The sequence below is a fragment of the Lipotes vexillifer genome, unplaced genomic scaffold (genome assembly GCF_000442215.2).
Source record: "Lipotes vexillifer unplaced genomic scaffold, Lipotes_vexillifer_v1.1 scaffold444, whole genome shotgun sequence".
In the NCBI taxonomy this organism is placed as follows: Eukaryota; Metazoa; Chordata; class Mammalia; order Artiodactyla; family Lipotidae; genus Lipotes; species Lipotes vexillifer.
The window spans coordinates 985,419-1,010,436 of NW_006793488.1; the positions used below are offsets into that span (position 1 = coordinate 985,419).

The 25,018-nt window shown below is 46.9% G+C and overlaps 1 protein-coding gene across 1 annotated transcript in view; it reads right to left on the reverse strand.

Annotated features, from left to right (window-relative positions):
* F13A1 (coagulation factor XIII A chain) overlaps positions 1–25,018 on the reverse strand; it is a 141,819-nt gene that overhangs the window by 24,308 nt on the left and 92,493 nt on the right. Inside the window, exons 9-12 of the mRNA XM_007466408.1 lie at positions 17,882–17,985; positions 16,436–16,524; positions 7,983–8,136; positions 642–929 (exon numbers count right to left, since the gene is read on the reverse strand). Coding sequence (XP_007466470.1) covers positions 642–929; positions 7,983–8,136; positions 16,436–16,524; positions 17,882–17,985 — 635 coding nt within the window. The remainder of the gene's footprint in view (positions 1–641; positions 930–7,982; positions 8,137–16,435; positions 16,525–17,881; positions 17,986–25,018) is intronic.

A 25,018-nucleotide genomic window follows, 5' to 3' on the forward strand; every position in this document is an offset into this window, starting at 1 on the left:
TAGGATTTTTTTAGGAATCATTTCTCGTTTTTCTGGGAACATCCTTCTGAAGCCTCCCAAAGGTACTTCCTGAGGCTTGGGACAGACACCGAATCCAGGAAGCTTGAAAACAAGTGAGACGTGTGGTTTGGCCACACCCCAGGCGGGAGCATACTTTTACCTGCCTCTGCGTTTTAAAAATTATTATTCATCACGCTTCCCTGGTGGCTCAGTGGTTGAGAGTCCGCCTGCCGACGCAGGGGACACGGGTTCGTGCGCCGGTCCGGGAAGATCCCACATGCCGCGGAGCGGCTGGGCCCGTGAGCCATGGCCGCTGAGCCTGCGCGTCCGGAGCCTGTGCTCCGCGACGGAAGAGGCCACAACAGTGAGAGGCCCGCGTACCGCAAGAAACAAAAACAAAAACAAAACCAAAAATTATTATTCATATACCTTTTTTTCCATTTCTTTTCCTGACTCACCTGTCACGGAGATGAAAGTGGGGGCCTTTCTAGGAAAAGTGGGTCCTGCCCTGTGGTTCATGCTCCTGAGCTCCGGGCCAGGGCTTTAAATTTGACAGGAAGCTATTAGGGAACATCAACAGAGAGCCAGACAAGGAAGCAGGTGACACATCCTGGAGAGAACAGCCCGCCTCGTTAACTTACAGGACAAGGGCTCCAGTGTCACATCAAACGTCTCGTTCTTGAATTCTGCCTTGGCGACCCCGGTGTAGAAGGTGATGTTGCCTGAGAGATAGGCTGTGATGGTGTAGTGGGCGGGGCCATTGTTACGGAAGGTGATGGTGACCTTGAAGTCTCTTCCCAGCACGGCATTCTCCACTTCAAAATTCATGTGGACATCAGACCTCGATTTGACGATGCCCTCTGTGTTGAGGGGCTTTTTAGTCCCATACATCAGGGCAGTTTCTAGGGCCAACCTCTCTTCTTCTTGACCTAGGAAAGGTGCAGAGATAAGGACAGTGCAAGCCACCCGAGAGAATGTCACCTTAATGAACAGTGTGCTGTGGGCACTGCTTGCTGGGCTCGCCGGGCTGCCTCTGTAAGCCACAGGCTTCCTTCTGGGGCAGGTGTCATCATCATCCCATGTTATACATTCTGCAAAATCATGTTCCCAGAGAGTTAGGACCTGCCCGGCTGCAGGGTTCGGCCTATCTGAACAGGGGTTACTACAGAGCATACTCCAAGGGTTGTTTTTCCAGGGTCACTGTTTCAGGGCTCAGCAGATAGAACTGGCAAAACCTAACTCTTCTCAAACTGTGGGATTACTTGGCTTCCCTCCCAATGTCCTAGCCACGTAGCCGGAAGTGTTACATCTTGCCTTTCACCTTCTACAATGTGAGTTTTCTCCCATTCATGGGTCTGCCCCGCAAGACCTGTCTTCCTCATGTCTCTTTCCACTCGGACCTGTCCCACTTGGTTTGTGAAAGCTAGTCATGCAAATGGCTAGCAAAAGAAGAATCACTTTGAAATAAAAATGCTGGTTTTTGTAGTTACATTAACTTTTAAGATGTTGCCTCTCACTAACTAATAACAAACTGCAGCGAAAATGAAGAGATCAGTTCATAGTGCTAAACAAGCATCACTGAGAGCTAACTATGTGATGGGTGTCATGGGAAGCGCATATTGTGCTCTGTCTCATCTAATCCTCGGAAGGACTCTGCAAGGCAGGGACCATTACTACCATCGGTTTCCTTGTGTGTAAAATAAGGACGCATACGTGGCAGGGTTGGTAAGTGGTTTACAGGTAGGACGTGCATAAGAATTGGCAGCTACTAGGACTTTGCAAAGACAGAGAAAATGCCAGCAGGTGTTGCGAACAAATGAATGTGTATTTCTGCGTGTGTATTAACAATTTCTCTGATTGTCAAGACTGCAAGAATGTGCCAGAAACAACTGGTCCAGGACAAGCATTGGCTAGAGCACATGTTTCACAGTCGACAAGAGGGAGATAATACTAAAGGGAAGGAGTGGCTGTGATAGGGAAAGCACAGTGAAGTATTTTAGCCGAAAGCATCTGGCAAATAGCTCCCCAAGGAAGAGAGCATTAATGATCATGGCTTTGGACGGGGACCAAGCATGCATTTAGGCAAAACGTGGGAGGTGAATGCGCCAGCAGTGGGAACATGGTCATGGTCAGAGAGGTGCCTCGTGGGGAGAGGATGAGCTGGCCGAGTGGGGGAGGGGCGGTGGAAGCTTCTGGACTCTAGGAGGGACTTCACAGCGGGTCGTAGATGGAGGAACCTCTAGCTTCCTTTTGGGGACCAGCCTGTCCCTCTGAGCAGGAGCTGCCAGCGAGGCAGGCGAGGGTTTCCAGGAAGCGAAGAGGCAGAATTCCCAGCTCGCTGGAATCCCCGCTCTCTGCAGTTGTGGTCTGAGCTCTGGTGTCTCACATAACGCAGGGCCATGAATTTGGGGCCGAGAGAATAATCTAAAGCCAGATCACATTTTCTGAGGCTCCTCTGTGGCTCCAGGACCAAGGTCAAAACCACCCTTCCATTAACGGGGTGTCATGAGAGTCCCCTTTATGTCTGATGAAGCCTATTCTCATTGCTCAGGTCTTAGCTCAAATGTCACCTTCTCAGAGTGTCCCCCCACTTCCGTTACTCTGGTCCTCTCATCGCTCACTATCACTTTACCTGGTTTTCTTGCCTTTTCCCAGTACTCGTCGCTGTGTGACATTACTTCCCCCAGGAGAAATTAAGCTCTGTGTCCCCAGGACCTGGGACCCAGCCTGACACAGAGGCTCTGGAGGGCTGGGGTTTGGAGAAGCACTTAGCCTTCATGTAGGGACAAAACTTTCCTCTTTATAATAGATATGAAATAGTCCGGTTTAGGACATCTGCTGTTCAGTTAAGCTCACCTGTGCAAGTGCCACCTGAGCTACCATTCCTTTGAGCATCTCATGCTAGTTGTGCCCCTGTGATGTCCAGGCACCGTGCCAGGCTCAGATGAGAAGCGCAGCCCTTCCCACCCAGGTCTAAGGGCACTAGTGCAGAGGGATTACCACACGCGTATCCGTCACAGATGCTGGGTCAAGCGATTGTGTGTGGTGCAGGGAACAAGGGGCAGAGATTTGACACCACCTGGGGGCAGGGGAGGCTTCTCAGAGGGTTTTTCCTTCCAGAGCGAGAGCGAAGGCATGGAGGCAAGTGGGAGCCTGGCTTGGCGGAGGAACTGTCACAGCTCACCTGGCTGCTGATTTTGATGCCTGTGGGTATGGCTAGGAAGGGCTGCGAGGGGGCAAAAAGGCAAGCAGCAGAGGCTTGGCGAGCTCCGGCTGGAATACCCTGCAGGCAGCGGAAGCGAGTGAGGGCTTTTAAGCAGTGCAGCAACAGGCTGAGATTAATGTCATTAAATATGTCACTTTGGAGGCAATGACTTAAACAGATGGAAAGAGGGTGAGGAGGGAAGGTGGAATTGGGAAGCTATAGCAGTTATCCGGGAGAAAAATAATCAGAGTCCAAGCTAATAGTAGGAGCATGGTAGTAATAATAGAATTACCAGCAGTAGTGGAAACTAACTTTTGTTGGCCATTTACTACATATCAGGGACTATGTTAAGGGGCTTCCACGCCCCGCACCATTTAATTCTCAGGGAGGGGCCATGGAGATGGAGGGGAGGAAATAACTTTGGACCATTCCGAAGGGGACTTTCAGAGGATTTGCTGCTTGACTTATTCTCAACGTGCTAAGTTTGGGCGGACCATGGTTTTCTTTCCTGGGGCAGGGAGCACGGGAAAAATAGATCTGGGGTGGGGAGGGAGTGATAGAAGGTGGCATTTGGGAAGGTTCAGTTTCAGGTTCCTGTGAGACATTTAGGTGAATGTGGGGCTTAAAAGTGAAGTCTAGGCTGGAGACAGACTTGGGACAATCAGTATGCGTGTGCATGTGAACACCAGCTACTGGGGAGGAACAAAGCCTAGAAGGAAGAAACATTCTGAGGGGGGCAAAGAAAGGGGAGCTCTGCATTGCAGAAGAAGATGGAAAAACGAGTCAGGTAGGTTGGGATGGAACCAGGAGAAAGCTGTATCATAGGAACAAAGAGAAGAGAGAACGTCAAAGCAACCTAAGTGTCCAATTAACAGATGAATGGAAAAGGAAGATGTGGTATGTATACACGATGGAATATTACGCAGCCATAAAAAAGAACGAAAACGTTGCCATTTGCAGCACCGTGGATGGATTTGGAGGACATTATGCTAAGGCAAATACGTCAGACAGAGAAAGACAAATACTGTCTGATATCACTCATATGCGGCATCTATAAAACTAGTGAATAGAACAAAAAAGCAGTAGACTCACAGATACAGAGAGCAAACTAGTGCCTACCATTGGGAAGGAGTGGGAGGGACAATAGCAGGGTAGGGGATTAAGAGGCACAAACTCTTAGGTATAAAATAAACTATAAGGATATATTGTACAACACGGGGAATATAGCCAATATTTTATAGTAACTATCAATGGAGTATAACCTTGAAAAATTATGAATCACTATATTGTACACCTGTAACTTATATAATATTGTGCAGCAGCTATACTTGAATAAAAAAATCAATTAAAAAAATTTAAAAAACAATTTTAATTAAAAAAAGAAGAGAGAATTTCAAGAATTGTGAGTGAGTAATAGCATCAAGAAATGCAGGAGGTTTTAGGCAAGTTGAAATCTGCAAAATGTTTATTCTACATGGCGATCAGATGTCTTGGCAACCTTGAGGAGAAGGGCTTCAAGGGTGAGCAGGTGGCAGAACTCAGGGCACAGTGGATGAGGCATAAAAGGAAAAGGAGAAGGATGTTGGGTGCGGGCCGCTGTGCAGGCAAAGAGAAGAAAGGATGGACCATGTCTGCAGGGGACTTTATTGTTGAAAAAGAGTTTTGTAAATCTTCTTAACACAGGTGACATGGTCATGGGAAGGAGCTAATAGAGAAGGAGAGATGAAAATACAAGTGACAGAAGGTATAACTGATGGAGCGAAGAGGAAACGGGACCCAGACACCATCACAGAAAAAGACATCACCTCAGGAGAAGTTCTAAGAATTCTAGTTTTCCAAATTTTATAGTTTCTTCATCTTATATTTTAAAGAAGGGTATAAACTTGACATTAAGCATTAGTTCATCGAAGTGAAAAATGATCTTTCCACAGTCTAGTTAATTAAAATAGTAAGTGCCTAAATCTGGTAATATTTTTTTCTATGTTTTCACTCCCACCACAGGTTAGTGGCCACACTCAGCATTTGTAGAGAAATTATGTAAGAGATTCGATAATGAGGACCAGGGTGGTAAATGCACGGGCCCAGATGCTGGCAGTCTCTCCTAGATGCCCCTGGGGTACATGGATAACCACTCACCCTTTCCCACCGCATATATGGGAGCGGGGTCAGCTTCCTTCTTAAACGGCACTCACTCCATCATTCCCAATGTTAGAATATGAAACCCACATGCCATCCTTGATTAAGAAGCTAACGATCCACCTGGAATCAGAGGCCAGCCCAGGAGCAGGATGGGATGCCTCTTAAACTATCTATGCGGATTTTAGGGGCTCTTCTGCTTGGACAAAGCCCCCCACACTTTCCACTCCTCTGAGCCTTGCCTTCTTGCCAGACCTTGAAGGCCTGGACCTCAGCTGTCTTCCCCATTCAGAGCCGGCACATTTTACTTGTTTAAATCTGGGATTCTCCCTTGGCCAAGCTCCTGACTCCTCTTTCATGGACTGACGTCTGACCCTGATTTGGTCTTCACCACCACCTCCGTGGCTGACCACGCAGGGCATCCTGCTGAGCAGTTTAAACAAGATAGCTGGTCACTTGGACGGCTTCCTAGAGGACGGCTCAGCTCTTGTTCTAGACACTGTCTGCTCAGGACTCTTCCACACTGGGAGAGTTTATCCACAATCCCTGTCCTGCTGCCTTTTCCTGGAGAACTCGTTCCCTGGGGAACGAGTCATCCCTGTGTTTCCCTGTTTGTCCTTCAGACTCAGGGAGTCCACAGCTAAGGTCCTCCAGGATCCCTGAGCATCTGTCCAACCACCCCTGTCCTAGGCATCCAACACACAGCTTCCCGCCCGTCTCTCTAGCTAGTATAGATGGGAAGGCAGGGCTGTGTGTGTCTCCATCCCGACAGTGTTTGAAATCTGGCGGGTGGTTAACAGCAAGTAGTTGAAAGGATGAATGAATAAATGTGTGGATGTTACAGCCGGTTCCTTTCATTCCTATCTGGAATCCTTTTTCCTTTCCAAATCTTTTTGCCTGTCACTCTATCACAAGAGGGCCTGGCTCGTTTGTTTTGTTTTATTGTGCTTTTTTTAAAAAAAAATAAATTTATTTATTTTATTTTTGTCTGATTTGGGTCCTTGCTGCGGTGCGCAGGCTTCTCATTGTGGTGGCTTCTCCCGTTGCGAAGCACAGGCTCTAGGCGTGCGGGCTTCAGTAGTTGTGGCACACAGGCTCTAGAGCACAGGCTCAGTAGCTGTGGCGCACGGGCCCAGTTGCTCCACGGCATGTGGGATCCTCCCGGACCAGGGCTCGAACCCGTGTCCCCTGCATTGGCAGGTGGCTTCTTAACCACTGCACCACCAGGGAAGCCCTCGCTTATGTTTTTAAAAACTCTCTTTTTAGAAGAAAGCCCAAAAGAAAAAAAAAAAAATGTTTTGTATCGAGGTTGTGCAGTGGATGAAAACCAACAGAAGAGAAGCGCTGTCTATTTCAGGAACACAGCAAACATTCATGGGTTCAGATGGCACAAATCCTGAATTTCTCAATTCAGCAAACTTTCTACAGTGCAAATTGCTTTTGTAAATAAGAGCAGGGAGACAGAGGATCTAAAATATTTCAAACAAATTCTGCACTCAGCATTTCAGGAATACTGATGAATATTTAGGTATATGCAAATGACTTCATTTTTATCCGTTTACTAAAATGGCATTTGCCATTCCTAAGAAGCTCTGTTGGTGAATCACTTGTAACATATATTCCACGTCCCCATGAAGACACCCAAGGTCCTCCACCTCCTGTCTACTACTGACCTTGGGGAGATTTGACTCCAGCCTCTGGGCACTTAACGAGCTTAATGCTTTAGTAATGTGTTTAGTAATGTGTTTAGTAACTAAACACACCAGCTGATTCACACCTCATGACCTTGTCATATTCTCATCTCCTGGAAACCCTGGTCCAGCTTCCTTAACTGTGGTCTGGGACTTCTCTTATCGGGCTTTGTTTTCCTGAATCTCCTGGTTGGACTGACTGCCCCTCTTCTTTGTTTTCAAAGCTCTCAGCAGAATGAACCTATCACTTGCCCAGAAACTGGGTCCTGCTCACCGTGGGGATCCCAGCACCAAACACAACTCCAGGCATAGAGCAGGCACTCAGTACGATGGAGACGGGACTGAACTCAACAGCTCCATTTCAAACATTCCACACACGAAGAGTTAACAAAAACCACCTTAACATTATTTTATGATTGAAACGGGCCTCCATTCTAATTGGCCTGAATTAGTGAGACTGCAGTGTCCTATTAATGTTGTATCATCTGTCTCAGGGGATTTCCACGATATGTCAAGGGAACAATGCATGTGAAAATAGTTTTCAAGGTACTAAATAAATGTGAACAGGTATTTAAATTTCGTTATTGATCTAAAAGTACATTAGTTATGTAACGTTTTCTAATAGGATTATTTGAAATTAAGATTCTTTCATATTTTTATGAACAAGAACACATTCTATATTCTGTTAAAATAGACGTGACTTTAAAGCATCTATTTCAAAAGGCATGTGAAGCAGAATTCCGCTCAAAGCAAACAAACAAGTAAAACTACAATGACACGAGAAATTGTCGGTGTGATGGGCATTCTCTCCAGTTCTCTCCTAACTTCCAAATGCTGCAAATGGCCATGCCTTTTCCGGAACACACGTCTTCGTGGTGACAGTGACTGTAACTACGAGAGTGCTAAGCAGACTTGGGCAGAGCAGTCTTCATTCGACTGCAGTAACTTACCTTCCTGGAATTTGTAGGTGTCAGTAATGTCCTTGATGCCATCTCCTCCAACTTGCTTGGTCACGATTAATTTCCCAACGTGGGTGGTATCAAGGGTTTCAACCACATGAGTGCCATCTTTCTTAGCTGTAATGTAAACAAGATCACTGTTGACCTAAAAACAGGAGAGGAGACCATTAGCCAGCATCCAACGTTCCTGTCACCAAAATCTCTAACTCTCAATAGTGTAGCCATGTAGGGTCCCTGGAGACAGCATTATTCATTGCGCTAAGTCATTTAAGTGCCAACCGTTTCTTTCTTTCCTTTCTCTTGCTGGCAAATCCTACCTCCTAAGGCAAAGCAGAAAGTACCCTGTCTGTTACTCTCCTCAGACTTCTTTAGGCTGACAGCGATGGCGCGACCTACTTCCAGGAAGAAGAGAAAGTCTGCCGGGTGGCTCCTGGGAGATTTTTCTCCAGGTAGATGCATAGGTCCAAATCCATCAAGATGTATACATTAAATGTATGCATTTTAAATATCAATTTTACCCCACTAAAGCTTAAAATAATTAAAGCAAGTAAATGGAGAGAAGAAAGGCTGTGATAGGCAGAGGGACTGGCCGCTTCAAAGGTTCTGAGGAAGGTATTTAAGAGACGCGCTGGATGAGCCGCAGGGAACACGGGCTCTGATCTTGGGTGTGTACTCTTAGAAAGTTACCTTGTCCTCTCTGAACCTCCGTTCCTGCTTCTATAAAATGAAAATAATTACACTTTTTCTGCCAGTTTCATAGGAACACCTTGGGACTGAGCGAGATAGAAGCTATGTGAGCATGATTCTCACAGAGGTTTGTAAACATCAAAATTGAGTAAAAATGTAATGATCATTACTAGGTAATGGGAAAACTTGATGATAGATCCCTAGCTTTTTTTTTTTTTTTTTTGCAGTACTAGGGCCTCTCACTGTTGTGGCCTCTCCCGTCGCGGAGCACAGGGTCCGGACGCGCAGGCTCAGCGGCCATAGCTCACGGGCCCAGCCGCTCCGCGACCCGTGGGATCCTCCCGGACCGGGGCACGAACCCGTGTCCCCCGCATCGGCAGGCGGACTCCCAACCGCTGCGCCACCACGGAAGCCCCAGATCCCTCGCTTTTAAAGATGAGGTTTAAGAGAGCAATTTTTGGGCTTCGCTGGTGGCGCAGTGGTTGAGAGTCCGCCTGCCGATGCGCGGGACGCGGGTTCGTGCCCCGGTCCGGGAAGATCCCACATGCCGCGGAGCGGCTGGGCCCGTGAGCCATGGCCGCTGAGCAGGGTTTCAACCACATGAGTGCCATCTTTCTTAGCTGTAATGTAAACAAGATCACTGTTGACCTAAAAACAGGAGAGGAGACCATTAGCCAGCATCCAACGTTCCTGTCACCAAAATCTCTAACTCTCAATAGTGTAGCCATGTAGGGTCCCTGGAGACAGCATTATTCATTGCGCTAAGTCATTTAAGTGCCAACCGTTTCTTTCTTTCCTTTCTCTTGCTGGCAAATCCTACCTCCTAAGGCAAAGCAGAAAGTACCCTGTCTGTTACTCTCCTCAGACTTCTTTAGGCTGACAGCGATGGCGCGACCTACTTCCAGGAAGAAGAGAAAGTCTGCCGGGTGGCTCCTGGGAGATTTTTCTCCAGGTAGATGCATAGGTCCAAATCCATCAAGATGTATACATTAAATGTATGCATTTTAAATATCAATTTTACCCCACTAAAGCTTAAAATAATTAAAGCAAGTAAATGGAGAGAAGAAAGGCTGTGATAGGCAGAGGGACTGGCCGCTTCAAAGGTTCTGAGGAAGGTATTTAAGAGACGCGCTGGATGAGCCGCAGGGAACACGGGCTCTGATCTTGGGTGTGTACTCTTAGAAAGTTACCTTGTCCTCTCTGAACCTCCGTTCCTGCTTCTATAAAATGAAAATAATTACACTTTTTCTGCCAGTTTCATAGGAACACCTTGGGACTGAGCGAGATAGAAGCTATGTGAGCATGATTCTCACAGAGGTTTGTAAACATCAAAATTGAGTAAAAATGTAATGATCATTACTAGGTAATGGGAAAACTTGATGATAGATCCCTAGCTTTTTTTTTTTTTTTTTGCAGTACTAGGGCCTCTCACTGTTGTGGCCTCTCCCGTCGCGGAGCACAGGGTCCGGACGCGCAGGCTCAGCGGCCATAGCTCACGGGCCCAGCCGCTCCGCGACCCGTGGGATCCTCCCGGACCGGGGCACGAACCCGTGTCCCCCGCATCGGCAGGCGGACTCCCAACCGCTGCGCCACCACGGAAGCCCCAGATCCCTCGCTTTTAAAGATGAGGTTTAAGAGAGCAATTTTTGGGCTTCGCTGGTGGCGCAGTGGTTGAGAGTCCGCCTGCCGATGCGCGGGACGCGGGTTCGTGCCCCGGTCCGGGAGGATCCCACGTGCCGCGGAGCGGCTGGGCCCGTGAGCCGTGGCCGCTGAGCCTGCGCGTCCGGAGCCTGTGCTCCGCGGCGCGAGAGGCCACAGCAGTGAGGCCCGCGTACCGCAAAAAAAAAAAAAGAGAGCAACTTTTCTCTGCCTTCTCACAAAATGTTCTGAATTTACGTGAAGTCTGATCTCCGTTAAGGAGAACGGAAGTAAGTCCATATTTATTGAGCCATAACGTTTCAGGGACATTTCTGAATGATTTAATTTGAACCCCACAGCGACAATCCTGTGAGGTAGGTGTTATTATCCCTGTTTCAGAGGCGATGAGGCGCCAAGAGTCAGAGAGTCAGCAGAGTGTTTGTGGTCACATGGCTGGGAGGCGGTGGAGACGTACAAAGGTGGGCAGGGGCGTGTGCCCATCGCACGTGCCCTGACCTTCACCCTGGGTGCCCATCGCACGTGCCCTGACCCTTCACCCTGGGTGGTCATAGCACGTGCCCTGACCTTCACCCTGTGAAAGGCTGAGATGCGAAACCAGGAATCAGGACCAGAGAGGACACAGCAGACACCTAAAGCATATTTCTCATTTTGTTAAAAAAATGTTCAAGGAAACTTTAAATGAGCTTCCTGAGAATTTCAGCCGTCCCTCTGGAGGAGACCATGCAGGCACGGACAGCTCCCTCCTCACTTGCAAATTAGAGCCACAATGATGATAAATATCCTCTTAATAAACAACTCTTAAAGCAGCTTTCAGTTTTCCAGGGAGACAAGGCTAAATGTGAAAGTGGATAAATCCTTGTCTCCCCTTGAGCATAGCTTAGGAAATTTATGTAGGCTAAAAATCTCAGGCCAGCCCACTACACTGTCCCTTGTGAGGAAAGGAAAGGAGAAACACACACATAAAATGGCTTTTGCATATGTATGTGGGGCGTGAGGGTTTAGGGAAAGGATCCTTTCCAAGTGACATCTGCAAGCTTTCTTTTTGGTTGCAGCCGCTAGTGTGGCGGTTCTCCATCCTGACTGCACGTTAGAATCACCGAGGGGCTTAGAAAGTGTATGCCAGACCAGCTGAATCTCTATGGTAGAACAGTCATAAGGGGAAGAAATATTGGACCTAGGCTCTGTGACTTTGGGCAAGTTACTGAATATCTCTGAGCCTGGGTTTAATGATACCTCCCTTGCAAGGCTGGCAAGTAGATAAGCAACACCTGTGAAAGTCCTGTGTTTAATTTCTTTTGAGTGGAAAGGAGTCTTTGAGACCATCTAGTCTTACCCATACATTTGAAAGGGCTCTGGTCACGCAGAACCTGGGCAACCCAACGTGAAATATGGCTATTCTCAGCCCCACCACCCCTTGCTTCTTGGTCAGACACGGGCACTTCCAAAGTGGGGTGGACAGTAGGGGGAGAGCTTTCCTACCAGGAGGAACAGTATGAGTAAAGACTCTGATGTGAGAGCATGTTTGGATGTTTCAGGGCCCCTGGGGCTCAGCAAAGGTGGGCTGGGTCCTCAGGCTAGAGAGGGGCCTCTCTGCAAACTTCTTGTTGCCCAAGGAATGTAAACGTGTGTCCACTGCTGGCAGAAGCTACACTTCTCACCTCTCAGGATGGAAGCTCTGGTTTCCAGGACCCAGGACAGTGTTTGCTCTCTTCATTTGTTCCCGAGTGGAAGTAACTGCCCTGCAGGCTGTGCTGAGAAGGGGGTGCTCCTTTCAGGGCTTCTAAAGGAAGGCAGTGGATGCCCACCTGGCCCTGGAGCCTTCATGGCACAACTGCCAGACGTCCACCCCGTGCTTACCACTCCTTCAGCCTGCGGGGGCTGGCTACGCGGCCACACTCCTGTGTGCGCCCCCTGCTGCTGCATACGTGGGCCTCATCTCCCACCAGGACTGCCGGCACTTGAGGGTGCCATGTGACCCCTGTCTCTCTGGGATACTGCTCTCAGCAGTGTACTATGCACACGCTTTTGCTTGCTCTATTCATTCATGTATTTAGTGGTGGCTGCCACGTGCCAGACCCTGCTTTCAGCGATGAGAAGCCAACAGAGCCTACCTGCGTGGAACTTACATTCTAGCAAGGAGAGAAATAATAACACCGAGTCAGAGTAGAAGGACAGAAACAACAGGGCAGGTGGTGATGTTTCAGGTGGGAGGTGGTGTGAGTGAAGGTCTCTTCGAGGAGGTGAGCTGAACAGAGATCTGGATGCAGGGAGGGAACAGGACATGCTAAGTGGGGTGGAGGGTAGGGGAGGAGCTGTCATAGCCAAAGGAACAGTATGTGTAAAGACTCTGACAAAAGAGCAAGAGGGTCAGTATGGCTGGAAGGAAATGAGCAAGGGATGGGGGTGGAGGGGAAGCCAGGGTCCATATCGCACAGAACCTTGTAATGATTTATGCCTCAGTGTATTGTAAAAGTGATGGGAATCCGTTAGAAGGTTTGGGGCAGGGGAGTGACATGTTTCTGTTTACATTATGAAGGATACTCCTGGCTGGTTTGTGGAGAATAAACAGGAAAGGGGCAAGTGAGGAGGAAGCAGATGATTTAGGGGCAGACGTCCCAGATCTCAGTGCTGTTCAGAGCTCAGAGGGTAATGATGGCGATCACTGGCATGGTTGGATCTCTGATCTTATGGGAAGGTATTATATTTCCGGCAAGATGCCTGAGGAAGGTTAAGAAGAGAAGCCAAGATGATTTCAAAGTTTCATAGGTTATTTGAATGAATGGGTGAATTATTCTAGATCAGACTAGGGGATGCCAAAAAATGGGCTGCATCTCATAAGTGGTAGCAAAATAAACAAGCTTGAACTGAGAACGAAGAATCTGCAGAGGGGCAGTTGCACAGTTAGCGTACAGGGAACTGCTGGCCCAGAGCAAGGGAACGTGTGGCTTCTGGAGCGACGCGGTGGTGACTGCGGCCCCGAGGAGCCTGTCACTGCTGCCGTGAAAATCAGCTCGGGGCCAGGGGGGGAAAACGGGGGCGGGGCCTGTCACTCCTGCCGTGAAAATCAGCTCGGGGCCACGGTGGGAAAACGGGTGCGTGCGTGCGTGCATGTGTGTGTGTGTGTGTGTGTGTGTGTGTGTGTGTGTGTGTGTGGAGTTTGAGTGGGATGGCGTGAGGGGGTCAACAGACACAGCTAGAAGAAACTAAGACAGAAGAGAAGCAGCAGCTCCTGAATGCTTAGTGAACGTGGGAATTGGGAAAGTAGCCCCGACACTGAGAACCGTTCTGCTCTCTTTAGGAGCCCCAGGTCCCCAGGAGTCGGGGAGGACGGGCCGAAGAGCCTCCAGAACCAAGAAACTCACCGCAGGGCTGAGGGCATGAGAAGGGAGGTGGGTAGAGAAGTAAGCTTCAATCCCTGGAAGAAATCTAGAAATGGGAAGGGTAGATTTCCAAAACGGAGACGGGGAGAGGTAGGATGCTTTTCGTGCATACCTCTCTTATTTGGGGTTGTGCTTTCACTAAAAAAGCCCTGAGAAAACCAAAGGAAGACAATGAACCTGATGCTTGATCTGGCCCAGAAATGAGTAAGGAGTGACCAAGAAAGTCCGTCTGCGGAGAGGCAAGAAAAGGCACGTTCCGGCTGACGTGGCTGGGGTCAGGGAGAGGCAAGCTTAGGCAGCAAGGAGGCGAGAAAGGGAGGGAAGATGCTGTCTAGAACCTGAGTCACATAGACTCTCATTAAAGTGAAATCCGACGCGCCCCGTGGAGTCCTACTTTAGGACCCTTGAGAAAAGAGTCCTCACGCACTTTTCAGCAGTTGGAGCATCTCTTATAAATGGCTCAGCCCTGAAGCTCAGCCCGTGCCAAGGCAGCAATCCTACACGCTGTCAGACAAGTCTGCAGTGGGTGAGAGAGGAGTAATTATAACCTGAGAGTCCCGATGACATTCACAACACCCCGATCTATATTTAATAACAGCAGAAAGCGTCCGCATTAACAGCTCTTAGGCAACTCGCTCTCGGAGGGAGGCTGTTCCTCTCCCCTTCGCAGCAACAAAGCACAATGAAAATACAAAAACAAGGCTTGGCGAGTTTTAGAGTGATTTCCCATTAAGAAGTGCTCGTAGCATCAGAAATGATCAGACGGCAGCTGGGGAGGATTGGATAAACCTTTAACTCTCAAAATGAAGTCGAGAGGGTGAAATTCCAAATACGGTCTTGCCTGTTCTCCCAAGGCTTCTAGAAACTGTAATGGTAGGAACAGTAGAAGAGACACTGTTCCTTTTGTGTAATTCACATTTCCGCTTTCTCTTATTTCCGAAACATTTCCCAGGCCTGCCCCCTCCTGCCCCCTCCTTCCCCGGCTGTCGCCGTTTGTCTGGTTTGGGCGTGGAGTAACATCCCAGCCTTCCCGTGTCCCCCGCCCCAGGCCTTCCCTTCAAGGCTGTGCTGCGCAGGTCCCTGTCCCTTCCCGGTGGGAAGCCATTTCTCAGGACAGAAGGTCCCATGTCTAGTTCCCTCAGCTGTCATCATTTGACGCCTCCCAACACATCACTTTTCATGAGCCTGTATAGTTTTTAATTGTCTGCACATACCATTGGGAGGCTCAAGTTTTCTCCTCTGTGTAAAATTCTTTCCTTCCTCTGGCTTCTTTCTTATCCCCTTTGCCTGAATAATTACTAATCATCCCTCCAGACTTGCTTCAGGCTCTACTCCCTCCAGGGAGCATCCCTGGTCCTCCTTCCATGGGCTCCTGTAATACTCCACTTGTCGTACTGTGGCTATCATGTAGCTGTCCTTGTGTCCGTTCCCAGATCACTCTCCCTAGACAGGGTCTTGTGGCCTTTGTTGTCCTGCCTCAGTTCCTAGCTCATATTTCTCAATTAACTTAAACGTAAAAGTCATTTATCACCTACATCGCTGTCTGACATTTAGTTCCACAGCATCCCTTGCGTTATTGGTATTTAAACGTGGCTGTGTTTACGTACCACCATCTCCATCAAGAATCAAGTTACTTAAGGACATAGGCTTCTGAATTCCCACAGTGCCTGGCACATAGTGGTAATAGACATTTACTCATTCTAGAATAGTAGCAGAAAGTGGTGTTTACTGGCACGAGCTCAGGTGCCAGCCTGGCTTTAAATCTTAGCACTACTCTTTGTTGGTTAGATGATTGTGGAAAGGTTATTTAACCACTCTTTGCCTCATTTTCCTCTTCTGTAAAATGGGATGAATTGTAACACCCATTTTAAAGGGTTGCTAAGAGCATCCGATGGCAGGCAAAGTGATTACGTAGCAGTAGGCATTATTTCGTTGCGTTCATTCGTCAAATTATACTCTAGGTCAGTCCTGCCTCTCATAAATCTCTGCTCCTCACCCCTACCTTCAGCAGCCTCCTGGCCTTGTCCCTCACCAGATGTCTCTCACATTTAATTTGACTTCCTGAGCTCTCTTTGGAGCACCCTTGAACTGCCCTCTCTGCTTCCGACCTCCATCCAATTCTTGCAGAATTTCAGACCCTTTCCCAAACCGTCCCTATCCACCCTTTAGTGTGCAGTGTTCTAGACCCTTTTCTCCCCTCCGTATTCTAGCAGCTGTACTCTCTGCCTCCACTGTTGGAGGATGGCCTGGAATGGCAGGAAATGGACTGGAGTTCCCAGACTAAGACTGTAGTTGGGGTGTGTTCAGGTGTTGTTCCATGTGAACTGTTGGGCTAGTCTCAGGGTGAAAAAGTACACTCTGCCATTCCAATTCACGGACCGTCTCCACCAATTTTTTGTTGAGTGATTCATTTAGTCACTTAATTTCTTGGGAGCAGTTGATACCTACTTCAGAGGTACACAGAACTAAGCTAAGGTTAGCAAAGCAATTGCTTTCCGGCGGAAAAATCTCAAAACATCAAGGAGAGAAAAATGTTTAAGTAAGGACTGCATTTAGCATGCGGTGCCTGGGGGTTGGGATGATGTCTAGTTAACTTTGTAGACATGAAGCATACACTATGTACCCGGGAAATTTAGAAGTAACAGCCCAGTACCTTATTTTTTGATGTGTTAAGAGGTTGGGAAGGAAAGCAGCCCTTTTCCCCAGCTTTCCACTTACCTCTGCAAAAACGAAGGGTGCGTCAAACTGGAAGCAAACATTGCCGTGCTTAATGGCTTGAACAGAGGCCGGGCCGCACCGATACATCCCTGTATCACACAGAGGAGGGAGAGCATGAGTTTGCCATCTTCAGTTCTGTCCAGATACAGAGCTGATCTGGATCATAGCCCTGAGGTGACTCTGCAGAGACAAATGTTCCTCTATTTCATCCCCGCGGTAGCCCCAGTGCTTTCCATGGCCGGAGCGGGTGAATGGCCCACGTGTGTAATCAAGAGGGAATTGTTGGAAGTGACTCTGCAAACCAAAATTTGAAGCCACGAAAAGAATATAGGGCAACACTATTTCTGCATCTACTCTTCCAACTACAAACAGACTCAAGTGTGTTGGTGCCCAGCCGCTGGCTTACATAGGGCTTATCCTTTCATAACTCGTATCTGGAATGTTGGAAACAGTGATCCGTCCTCAGTATTTGTGTTGTTGTTTGTTTGTTTTCACTTTTGTTTTTTGTGTTTGGACATTATGGACACATGTCAAGTTTAACTGGAGAATCTGGATATTAGCCACACACATGGACCACGTGCACTCAGGAAGTCAGTAGGCCCATGCTGACTTTTACAGAGTCCTTTGAATTTTAACCAGCTGTCTCTTGTTAATTAGTCACCCAGCTATCTCATCATGATATATAACCCGGAACACCAGAAAGTGTTGAAATTTCTCTCTTAAAGTCCAGTATTGTACTGGCGTTCCCTTATGAGTATGTAATGAACGTTTTTGTGTATATATGTATACACACATCAATATCTTATATCAACACCTGGGGAGAGAAAAGTCATGTCCTAGACCACTGATTTTTATCATCATGCTGAAGAGAAATGAGGCCTCATGACGTGTGTGATTTTATAAAAATTCGGTGGGAGAGGGGGGTCATAGCTGCCACTACTTAGCACACACGTTAAGTACCTACATATTCAAGTTTTGAAAGAAATCACACAACCTAAAAAGAAATCAGCGTCTGGAAAAACAACAATTTAAAGGATGATCTGTAATTATTTTTTGAGTTCTTTATTTTCACCACTGCCTTCTATCTTGTCACTGTTTATCAGGCAGGGCTGAAGTCTATTTTATAGCCTAGCAAAAGTGCTTACCCAGACACTTTTTCTCTTGTCTTCAAAACTGCTTATCAAAGCAAGGATCGATGAGGTTATATATGTTAAATTTTATGTTTTTTTCCCCCTAAAAGTTACAAAATAATCAGAGTAAAGACGACCAGTGAAATGAAGTTAAACCTGACTGGCAGGTAGTCAACCCTGTACATGTGCCCAGGAAGCACACTTCTGATGCTGTTCCCACTGGGAGGGAGTGTTTCCCACACATCGAATGCAATCATAAAAGCAAAATAAAGACCGGCAGTTCATCCATTTCCCTGAGGGAGGATGCGGTTTTTACCGTCGCTGTTTTCCTGCGGGGTGCTGTCCACGACTTGCCAACCTCCAAATCCAATGGGAAGATCAGGCCTCGTCATCCAGGCTTCGTTCCAGCAGTGGTAGTTCCTTAAAAAAACACCACCCCAGCGAGATTAAACTTCCCATCACATTCAATGCTCCAGGAAATCAAAAAGTGACCAAAAATCCTGTGACTATGCTATGTATAAATTATTGGAATGCCTTAAGCTAGCTGGAAGCTTCCCAGAGATATACTGGGGCTCTAGACTTAAGTTTTCTGTGCAGGTCCTTTTCCATTGGCACCCCTGGGACGGCACTCATATGGCTGGACGTTGCTCTCTCCCCCACTAATATCAGCTTCAAGGCCACCCAGAGATATTCTAATCAATGCCTTAAACGATTTTGACCTTAACCCTTGTCTACTGCCTAATGAAACAGAATTTACTATGGGCTCAAGGGATATGGCAGGGAAGAAAAGTTAATGAAAACCGAAATACTTATTATCTTTGAATTCCTTTTATATTTATATGTATATTAGATTTATAAAAAGCATACCCCTTTGTAACAATTAAGCAACAGAATGCTTTTGTTTATGGGCTTAGACTATTGCCATAGAAACTGTAATGTTAACTCCTGACTTTAGTTGTCTGTAATTTGTGGCAAATTTCCATCTGGTGTCCAACAAGAAGGAAAGGTTGTCAGGGTGAGTGTCTCTTTACACTTTATCAAAAGTGGGTGACCCATGAGCTGAAGGCCAGGCAAAACTTTTCAGACTTAGCAAGTGACCCTTGAAGCAAGAGCATGGGATAAAAATATCATCATGGGGCTTCCCTGGTGGCGCAGTGGCTGAGAGTCCACCTGCCGATGCAGGGGGCACGGATTCGTGCCCCGGTCTGGGAAGATCCCACATACCGCAGAGCGGCTGGGCCCGTGAGCCATGGCCGCTGAGCCTGCGCGTCCGGAGCCTGGGCGCCACAACAGGAGAGGCCACAACAGTGAGAGGCCTGCAAAAAAAAAAAAAAAAAAAAAAAAAAAAAAAAAAAAATATATATATATATATATATATATATCTCATCATGAATTGTATTATTATGTCCTTGGAAAGACTTGAAATTATATGACATTACAGAAACAAATGGAAGCACATTAACCTGTCTGCATTATAGAAAATATTCATATAGTAATAACAATTTAATGGTGGCATAAGGTAGTTACAGCAGTCTTTGTTTATAGCACTGGTGAATTTCAGATCCAGCCACCATCCACCCACACCTCAGTGTCCTTCAACGTCAGTAATTCGTGCATGTGCCCATCTCTCTCTGAGTTCAGCTCATCTTTGATTGGCTCAGTTCAGAGGTATTCACTTATCTATGGGCCCATCATGCACCAGGCACCATGTTGGACACCCAGTCATGATCAAGTCATAGGTTCTTGCCCATAAAGGGCCCCACGACTGAGGAGGAATGATGAACACAGAAACCAATTGTTAAAACATTTCATAGGTTTGCTGCGAGGCTTAAACAAGCTAATACATGTACAGCACTTAGAACAGGGTCTGGCATGTGATAAGTGCTCAAACATGGTAACTCTCTGACTTTTAAAAGTAATTGATTGAAGTGATGCATGCTACAGGGGAAATTCATTTGGGGTACAATCGGGTCTCAGTGGGGAAGTGCTTGGGGCAGGAGGGAAGGCACCACAGCAGAAGTGATATTTGAGCTGAGTCCCCAAAAATAAATGGGAGTTTAGCAGATTAACAAAAGAACTAAGAACAAAGCTATGGAGACAAGAAATAGCCAACATGGTGTGTTTGGTGACCTGCATGCTGTTGTGGCTGGTGAGTATCATGTCTGCATACTTGTGTGCGCAGGAGAAGAGAATGGGCAGGCGAAAATGGGCAGTACACCGCAAGACTGTCAGATACACATAGCGCTTACTGTATGCCAGGCACTGTTTAAAGTCTTTATGTACGTGAATACATATGATGTTCCCAGTACTCTATGAAAAAGGTATTGTTATTATTATCCCCCACTTACAAGGGAGGAAACGGAAGCACAGAGAGGTTAAGAATCTTGCCTGAGGTTGCACAGTGAGTTAGTGGAGCTTCAGGACCCGTGCTTTTAAACACTGAGCTATGTTGTTGGTGAGGATGAGATCGCGAGATCCTTTTATCCCAAGTTAAATATTTGAGCTTTATGCCTGGGCCCAGTTAAACTTGCAGATCTGTATTTGTGGGAGCTGGGCGAGGACCAGAGACTGAGCTGAGTTTCCCCTCGTCACCGTGGAGGAGGAGGGGAGCTGTCAGAAGGGAACTGTGAGTGTTGAGGGAGCTTTTGAGTTTCCAGGGAGTGTGATGGTTCCATTCACCAAGGCTGAATGTGTTGGGAGCTGGTGTTGGGTGGGTGACATGTTCATCTGGGACATGATGAACTTGAGTGCCCGTGAGAAACTCAAAGGATGATACCCAAGAGGCATTTTTATATACACACTTGACACTCGGAATTTGACGTAGGAAGCCACTGGCGTCTTTATTGCTGATGGAAGAGTGGTGAGTGCAAACGCCAGACGCAGGGGCAACGGGAGGGGAGAAATGCGGAGTGGATTTCTCCGCCAAGGGTGACCTAGGTTGCGAATGCAAGAAGAGACGATAGGGCAGTGGCTAGAAAATAATGCAATGCGGGAAGATTGTTTTGATTATTTTTACGTTAGGAGAGATTGTCATGTCTCCCAGTAGAGTGGGAGTGAGATAAGATAGAATAAAGGGAGAGATGGAGTAAAGAAAGGCTCAGATACCGAGGATGCAGGAGGATGATGTGGAGAACAGCGCCATGGACAAGTGTGGGGAGCGAGGCATTGTCTGCAGGGGACGGGGGTGCAGATGTAGGTCAGGGTCAAGGTGTGAGGTGTCGGGGCAGGATCATGAGGTTGGCTCCCACCTGAGAGCCTCTATCTTTGCTCTGAAGCTGGAAGGAAGGTCACGGTGATCAGGTAATAAGCAATGCTAGCGCCCCTTAAGAACGGTAAACGTTGCACCATCAGGCAGAGAGATCCAGAACGAACAGCAGTGAGACATTTGCAATCCCAAATGGCCACAGTCACGCTTCCTACACAGCCTGCGATGTTTAGCAACCCTGGCTTTCACCAGCACTGCCCTAGGGTAATAGGCCCCAGAACCTCCTTATTTAAATTCAAGTATCCTGGGCCAGGTTAGCCTTGAACAAGATAAATAAGTTTCGCATTTCAGATCTCAGGTAAAGACATTGCTTTGAGGATTTTATTTCTTTTCAAATGACCAGGAGATGGGGAAAGGTTTCTTCTCTCTGTACTCACGGTCTCTTCCACTTTCACCTAAGACTGAGACCTTATTTGTGTGTTTGGGGTGGAAGAGTTTAATAAGAGGGTCAGGTACTTGTAGCGGTGGGTGAAGTGAACAGAACTTATGCTCCGGAGGGGCTGGGCCTTAGTCAACGGGTGGAAGGCCAGTAGCTGGGCTCCCAGATTGCCACGAGCAGAGGAAGAGGTTGCAACCTCTGAAGAAATGGGGCTTTTTCCATCATGCCATTCTCTCTGCTCAGGAATGGCCAGGGAAAATGTGTCCTGGGCCACCCATGCCACGAGGGTCCCCTTTTGGCTGGATGTTCAGTATTTCTGGGTATACACGCCTGCCTTTTACATCTCAAGTTCCCCTATGAAAGGGGTTGACATTTACAGACATTGCTGAATTCCGTTTACCTACTATCCAGGCTGGGAAAATATATGTGCTTCTTGGAAAGTTTTTTTTTTTATTTTAAAGCTTTTTAACCTAGATCTGTATCTAGATAAATGTATCTTGCTGTTTCATCATATGCACTTGCAGAGTGTGTGGATTCATTCTGTGAGCTCCGCCTGCCTGTTCACCATTCCCAGAACTAGAACTGGCCCATAGGAGGTGCTCACAAAGTATTGGTTGCTTGAAAGTTAAGGATATCTCCTAGCAAGGCAGGCAGGCATAATTAAATCTTTGTGTGTTTGTTTTTAAGATTCACGGTTTTGTATTTTCTCAGAGCCTTCATTTGAAGCCCGACTTCCCACCATACCATCAAAATATGCAGTGTCCTTTTAAAGTTAAAAAGATTACCAACCTTCAGTGTGATCTGGTAGCCTTGTTGCCTCTTTCTAAAGAAGCAGGGTAGAAATTAAAATAAAGCCCCCATCTCGTCGAAAGTTATTTAATCAAATTGAAAATAACTTCTTTGGGGAGATGATGGAGGTGACAAGTGAACATCACATCTTTACTTTATGTTACTTCCTGTATGTTTCCTGCAGTGGCAGCTAGTGATTTCTAGAACTCCTTTCAAGGATGTAGTAATTTGGCAGTATCGGAGCAAAAGACGCAGAGAATCTTCACCAAAAGCAGAGCCTCACTAGCAAAGCAGCACCATGCACTGCTGGAGGACCCTGGAAGGGACATGGCAGCATTGGTTTAGTTTACCCTTTGATTTGGTAAACTCCTTTCCTTAGAATTACACACATGCAAAGATAAGAATGTGAAACGTTCATCCTTGCATAATTTTTAAGAAGGAAAATCAGAAACTGTCCAATATGTGATTAACTATTTTAAATCACAAAATAAAATACTATTCAGCCATAAAAATCAGATCTGTATTTATTAGGTAGGAAAAATAACCATGGCATATCAATTTTAAAAATCACGCTACAGAACACCAGGTACAGTGTTCATTGTGTATGTATACATGTGTGGAAGGCAGAATGTTAAACGATCCTCACACTTGTATAAATCCCTCCCTTTGAATGTGGGTGAAGTCTATGAATAGGATGCTCCTGTGATTACAATTTTACATGGCAAAGAGGATTTTGCAGACGTAATTAAGGTAAGTAAGCTGTTGATTTTGAGTTAATTAGAAGGGAGATTATCATGTGGGCCTGACCTAATCACGTGAGCCTTTAAATCTGGGAGGTCTGGGACATAGCAAGCCAGAGGTTTGAAGCAGCAAAGACATTCTCCTGCTGGCCTAGAGGAAGATGGAAGCTTTCATGAGTTCTACAGCTGCAAGAAACGGAATTTTTCCAAGAACCTGAATGAGCTTCGAAGAGAGCCCTGAGCATCAGAGGAGACCACAGTCCAGGCTAACACTTTGATTGCCATTATTTGAGACCCTAAGCAGAGGACCCAGTTAACCTGGGCCCAAACCCTTCGCCTACAGAGCCTGTTGGATAATAAGCTTGTGTTGTTTTAAGCTGCCAAGGTTTTGGAAATTTGTTATGCAGCAATAAAAAATGAATACAATATGCAAAGGGACCCATTAAAGAATGTTTAGCAAAATGTTGTAAATGTTCTGAGTAGCTAGAAAGTGGGTGACTCTTATTTTTATACTTTTTTCTGCAATGTTTGAAATTTTTATAATAAATATATACTAGTCCCCCTCACCCCCCCCAAAAAAAGCAACCATTAAGAGGACTCTTTTTTATTAAAGAAGGAAGAGCACAGTTCTAACAACTGGCTAAGGTCACGTCAAGAGTGACAAGTGCCCATGGGAGGGTGCAGAGTGGACAGAAAACACAGCTGAGACCAGGATGGGCTTCTGGGCTCTGTGTGCTGTACGTTCAAAGAAAATAGAGTGGATAATTTAAGCACGGAGTCCTTTACTGCCTTTAACTTGGCTAACTGCTTAAACATTCCACAGGGTCATCTCATCTGCAAACTGTGCAGAAAGATTCTCTTCCCTAAAAGGGAAGAAAGAGATGTGGGTCTGTAATTTTGTTTCTGCAGCTTTATTAGGGCTCAATGTAGAGCACAAATAAGGTTGAGAGAAAGCGGGGGTAGAGATGTCTTGGACCAACTTCAAGTGTAAACCAAGTCTTTGAATTCTTTTATTTTACAAATGGCAGGGGGTAGGAGAAAGACCCTGGTCTATCTTGCAGCTATCTGTGTTTGTCGCAGATGGGCACAGCCCTGCCTCTCTGGCCCTGTTGTTATACTCCTGACACAGGCAATGATACTGGTGACAAAAAGGACAGCACACCCTGGACCTGTTAAACTCTGGTCACTCCAGTAACGAAGGGGGGTGGGTGGGGTGGGAAAGAAGAAGAGACAAGTTGGTGGACTCTGACGCTTGCCTAGTAAGACATTCCAAAGTGGAAATAAAAGCTTGGACCAAGAAAAACCTTGCCAGTTGGGAAAGGTAATGAAGCAAGACAACAGAAAGGAATTATTCAGAGGAAGGGAAGTATGCTGGAGGAATCTTTTATGGAGCTGGGAGCTGGGAGAACCACGATGGTTCAGAATGCAGCTGTTCATTGTTGGAGTGCTGAAACCAGGAAGGGGCATTTGGAGCTCCTCTGGGGTCTTCTCCGCCGAAGGCCAAAAGTCCAATCAGGCGGAGACCAAGCCAGTGCCCCCTGTAGGAACCAATCACCCATCAAGAAAAAAGAGAAAGCAATGAAGGTGTTTGTTTTTGCTTATTATATGCAGGGAAGGGATCCTATGATGTTCATTAATAAGTCACAGTTTAGGGCTTCCCTGGTGGCGCAGTGGTTAAGAATCCGCCTGCCAATGCAGGGGACACGGGTTCGAGCCCTGGTCCAGGAAGATCCCACATGCTGCGGAGCAACTTAAGCCCATGCACCACAACTACTGAGCCTGCGCTCTAGAGCCCGCGAGCCACAACTACTGAGTCTGCGTGCCACAACTACTGAAGCCCGTGTGCCTGCAGCCCATGCTCCACAACAAGAGAAGCCACTGCAATGAGAAGCCCGCGCATCGCGATAGAGAGTAGCCCCCGCTCGCTGCAACTAGAGAAAGCCCGCGCACAGCAACGAAGACCCAACGTAGCCAAAAATAAATAAATAAATTTATTTAAAAAAGAAGTCACAGTTTAAGCACAGTCTGATGTAGCATGAAAGACCCATTCAAGGGGCTGAAGATGGCACGTGTGAGAGACGAAAATGGAACCGTCAAAATGTTCAGGAAGTAGATGACACCCATCCATATGAGCCACATTTGACACCACTACTTAGCAGAAGGCCTTCTGTAATTCTGCTGAGTTCCCCTTGCTGGATTTACTTTGAAAATAGCACCCTGAACACCTTTACCTCTCTCTCTTACATAGCAAATTATCAGTTGATATTCCTGATGAAAATT